The sequence below is a fragment of the Carlito syrichta genome, unplaced genomic scaffold (genome assembly GCF_000164805.1).
Source record: "Carlito syrichta isolate Samal-C Ts95f unplaced genomic scaffold, Tarsius_syrichta-2.0.1 Scaffold307013, whole genome shotgun sequence".
Classification (NCBI taxonomy): domain Eukaryota; kingdom Metazoa; phylum Chordata; class Mammalia; order Primates; family Tarsiidae; genus Carlito; species Carlito syrichta.
This window is the reverse complement of record NW_007251109.1, coordinates 56,797-61,870: the sequence shown is the minus strand read 5'-3', so window position 1 is coordinate 61,870 and position 5,074 is coordinate 56,797. Positions and strand designations below refer to the sequence as shown.

At 41.7% G+C, this 5,074-nt stretch overlaps 1 protein-coding gene across 2 annotated transcripts in view; it reads right to left on the bottom strand.

Moving 5' to 3' along the window:
• Nucleotides 1-5,074, bottom strand: part of SIN3A (SIN3 transcription regulator family member A) — a 70,795-nt gene that overhangs the window by 11,216 nt on the left and 54,505 nt on the right. For both annotated transcript variants that reach the window (XM_008063716.2, XM_021715337.1), the window contains exon 17: nucleotides 1,890-2,063. In XM_008063716.2, coding sequence (XP_008061907.1) covers nucleotides 1,890-2,063 — 174 coding nt within the window. The remainder of the gene's footprint in view (nucleotides 1-1,889; nucleotides 2,064-5,074) is intronic.

Below are 5,074 nucleotides of genomic sequence, written 5' to 3'. Positions count from 1 at the left end.
TTCTGCACTCCAGTCTGGGCGACAGAGTGAGACTCTAACTCAAAAAAAAAAAAAAAAAAAGAAACCTAAATATGCATTGGAATAAGAAATCAAAAATTATGAACACAGTAAGAAGTTTTTTGTTATAATGGTACCAATTTGAAGTTCTTGAAATTCTGCTAATATTATTTGTGTGATTATACAAAAAATTCATACTTAAAGCAACACAATGACAGAGGCTAGCAAGCCATGTTTTGTGTAAAACAACTATCAATCATGATGGCCCAAGGATATCCCCTTTCAGAACCCAGGGATTCTCAATGCCCTTCCCCTGAGTATAGTATCTGACAAGGTAACTCTCAGAATCACATGGAGATCACAGTCTGGAAGGAAACTTGGAGACTGTTTATTTCAACCTGCTTCATTTTACATAGAGAAAAAGTTAAAATTTAGAGAGTTTAGATTTTTCAAGGCCACAGCACTAGTCAATAAGCACACAGAAGCAGAAGCTAGATCTAAGCCTTCAGCAGTTTTCTTTCAAAGAACATAATACACACAGAAATAAAAGCAGTTGCTTCCAAAAACAGATTTGAGGGAAGGAAACCCTGCATTTTTATAATTTATGATTCTTTTTTGTTTTTGAGTTGGAGTCTCACTCTGTCGCCCAGACTGGAGTGCAGTGGCATGCTCCTGGTCACCGCAGCCTTGATCTGCTAGACACCGGCGATCCTTCCGCCACAGCCTTCCAAGTAGCTGGAACTACAGGTGCATGCTACCACGCCCAGCTAATTTTTTATTTATTGTAGAGATGAGATCTCGCCAAGATGGCCAGGTGGGTCTCAAACCCGCAGGCTCAGGCAATCCACTCGCCTTGGCATCCCAAAGTGCTGGGATTGCAGGCTGAGCCACCGAGCCTGGCCTATCATTCATTTTTAAGAATGTCATCGAGTATTCACAATAGGCTGCCATTAACCAATTCCTAAATTGGGCTGGACATCTAGGTCGTTTCCAACTATTTACTTTTATAATTATCCATCATAAGAGTAAAAAATTGGAAATAACCTAAATGTCCAAAAATATAGGCCTTAATTCTTTATGAAATATCAAATAATCATAAAAAAGGCATTATTAAAAACCCAGAGGTGTTGCTAACTGAACAAAATAAGTCAAAGAACATTTTGTCCAATATAATTTCTTTTAAAATACACACTCAAGCATAGAAAAGTCTAGAAATGTCATCAGTAATAATTTCTGGGAAGAATTATAGATGACCTTTTATTTGTCGTCTGCATTCTCTTTTTTCTAATAAACATGGATTTCACGTATAAACATTTTCCAACAATACTTACAAAATATATGAGAATGCTCAAGAAAGAATACAAAATTGTAAAAATCATATATAATTCTTTTTTTTTTTTTTGAGTTGGAGTCTCACTCTGTCGCCCAGACTGGAGTGCAGTGGCTGCTCCCAGCCACCACAGCCTCGACCAGCTGGGCTCCGGGGATCCTTCCGCCTCAGCCTTCCAAGTAGCTGGAACTATAGGCGCGCCCTACCACGCCCGGCTAATTTTTTTGACTTATTGTAGAGATGAGGTCTCACCAAGTTGCCCAGGCGGGTCTCGAACCCGCGGGCTCAGGCAATCCACTCACCTCAGCCTCCCAAGGCGCGGGATTACAGGCTGAGCCACCGAGCCCGGCTTATAACTCATTTTTTTTAAATACAGGAAAGAAAAATAGACTGTCCAGGGGAGACGGTTCCTTTCACTTTTCCACATTCTTTGTATTTCCTCTGAGGAGCCCCTAGAATTCTAAAATGTTCCTATCAGAATCATTGGGTCAAAGAATCCTGGCCTTCACTTTGGGCCGAGAGAATGCTAACAACTTACACTGTCATCACAAGCAACTCTCACCTTAAAGCAATTCTCATCTGACATAAGCTGCTCAGCTTTCCGCTGATACGTGGATTCTAGGAGGTTCCTTGAAGTCTGTGTGTTCAGTTGGCCTCCAGTGGCCCCATTATTGTTTTCTGCCAGGTAAAGGTCAGTCACCTGCACACAGATCTCATCACTCACTATGTGCTGCAGCTGGAATCAAGCAAAGGCAAGTTGTTAGTGAATCATGAAAATATTTCTGTAATACAGTCAGCCTTCCTTTGATTGATCCGGTGGCTCAACTCAAAAAAGCAGTTGTTTTGGTTGGCAATTATAGAAAGCTAATCACACACATACCATCCCATCATTTTGCTGGAAAATAACCAAGTCAAAATCTTCAAGTATACCAGTGGTCCATGAGTATGACTTTCCTATCTACTTAAAAGTAAAACCACAGGTAACTCAGTTTACTGTGCTGCTTATTTAAAATTCTAAGGATCTTTAAATAAATTTCCATGGCTCATTGTTTATAGTACCTTTTAATCATTTATAATTTGCTTTCACATATATTCTCATTTGATCCTCACAACTATCCTGGGAAGCAGCCTGGAGAGGAGGGGTGTGGCCTGCTATGAGACAAATTGACATGTTAGATGAGAAAACTCACTGTGTGAGCTGGGTGAGGAGAGGAGGCTTAGGGAACCATGCAAACATGATCCATGTCTATATCCGGAGCCCAAGTACAAAGCCTAAAACTCACTAGTTGCCTGGGCTAGACTTGGTGGCTCAACCTATAATCCCAGCACTTTGGGAGGCCGAGTGGATTGTCTGAGTCCGCAGGTTCGAGACCAGCCCGGGCAACTTGGTAAGACCTTGTCTCTACAATAAATGAAGAATTAGCTGGGCGTGGTAGTGCATGCCCATAGTTTTGGCTACTTGGAAGGCTGAGGTGGAAGGACTGCCTGAGCCCAGCCAACGGACACTGGGGTGGCCCTGGGCGTGCCACCACACTCCAGTCTGGGTGACAGAGTGAGACTCCAACTCAAAAGACAAATAAACAAAATATAAAACTCACTAGGTATTTAAGAAATGGCTGCTCGCTTTCGATATAGGCCACTCATAATTGACAATTGGTAACTTTTGTAACAATCTTATTCAGTCACCTAATGACTAGAAAGTTGAGGCATTCAGAGTTCCCATTCTCACAGATCATACGCTATTTCTATTTTGAAATAAAAATCTCCACAAATGAAACTCTACCCATTAAGATGACAAAGAATGTGAAAAAGATATAGGATGTAAAACTTTAACTTCAGCATCAACTTGTCCGTTTTACTTTAAAATTCTCATAACCACTAAGCCACTCTATTTTTAGGAAGATATATTCTTTTTATAGTGTTAGTAATTATGACAACTACTTGCTTTAAACATTAAATAAAGACTTAAATGACAAGTATGTATATTAGTAGATAATCGACACAGGGTAAGGTCAGAAGGACAAGTGACTTGAGGGTTGCAGAAAGGACGGTATGTCCAGCAAATGCAGCTGGCTAAATAAATTACCATCAGTCCAGAAAATGGATTATGATATGGCCATCACAAGAGTGCTCATAATGACTTGACAACAGGGAAAAGCTTAAGATACAGTGTTTATTTTTATTTTGTATTACTGTTTTTTTGAGTCGGGGGTCTGACTCTGTCCACCCAGGCTAGAGTGTGGTGGCATGATCACAGTTCACTGCAGCCTCGACCTTTTGGGGTTCAGGCAATCCTTCTACTTCAGCCTCCTGAGTACCTGGGATTATAGGTGTGCACCATGCCCAGCTTATTTTTCGATTTTTTTATAGTGACAAGGCCTCACTATGTTGTCCAGACTGATTTCAAACTCCTGGGCTCAAATGATCCTCCCATCTCAGCCTCCTAAAATGCTGGGATAACAGGTGTGAGCTGCTGTGCTAGGTCAGATACAGTGTTTAAGACAGAAAAAAAGCAGGATGAAAAAGAGGGACATCCAAAGCATGAGCTCTACCACGTAGATACTTCTCCTAATTAACATTTTCTTGTTGAAGTAGACTCTGTCACTGATACCCATATCCTCTTTGTAGTTATCTGGCACCTCCTGGAGTCTTTGGAAAGGGAAGTAATACAAACTCAGGGACAAATGGGCACTCCCACCCCCATGCTAGGTTGATCGGATTCTCTCTCCTGCTAATTTGAAATGACATACAGAATGTGTTCACTAGATTTTGTATGGAGGAGCGTCTGTGTGGAAAGGGTGGGTAACATGGGGGCCAGAAGCAATGCCACAGCAAGCCAAAGCTTCAGAGGCTGGATAGGCCCCAGAGCAGGTGCTGAACGTCCCCCTACAGAGAGGGGTACAGGAACAGAGCAGATGTCCAGGATGAAGGCAGAAGAGGAAAACCAATCTCCCAGCCCAGTCTCATCAGGGTGCTCTGCGTTTAGATGGCTGAGACCACCTTCTGTATTCTCAAGACAAATGCCTGCTCAACCAGCCTGGAAAAGGTGAGATGGATATATGGCTTGACCTTGAAATATATGCTCCACATCCAGTCAGCACTGAACTCTGTGGGACACTAAATAAGATGAGGAAATGAGAAGAGACACCTCCAATGGGAGGAACAGAAATGAGAAACCTGAACAGAAATAAAAAGTCACTGATTTGGGGTTTTCTGGACGAACCTCTGTTTCCTTCAAAAAGGAGTTGAAACAGTATATATAACGGTCTCAAAATCATAACCAGATGCTTCTAGTAAGTATTTTATCTACTGTGTCAAAAACCAATCGCAGGCATTTGAAAAGTTTGTTTCACTGGATTTTTTTTTGAAGTTGTACTGGAGGTATAAAAGACTGTGCCTAGCTGCAGCAGGAGCAAAGTCATAAGCATAAACATAAGCACAGGATAACTGGGGTATGTATTTTACATAAATGTTGCCAAGGAGCCAATATTTTAGCCCAAGTGAAAACCAGGCAATAAATGTTTTCCTTCCATAGTGACTATGTGGACTCTACAATTAGAATTTTCTTTTTTTTGAGTTGGAGTCTCACTGTGTCGCCCAGACTGGAGTGCAGTGGCCACTCCTGGCCACTGTAGCCTCAACTTGCTGGGCTCGGGTGATCCTTCTGCCTCAGCCTTCCAAGTAGCTGGAACTATAGGCACGCGCTACCACACCTGGCTAATTTTTGATTTATTGTAGAGATAAATC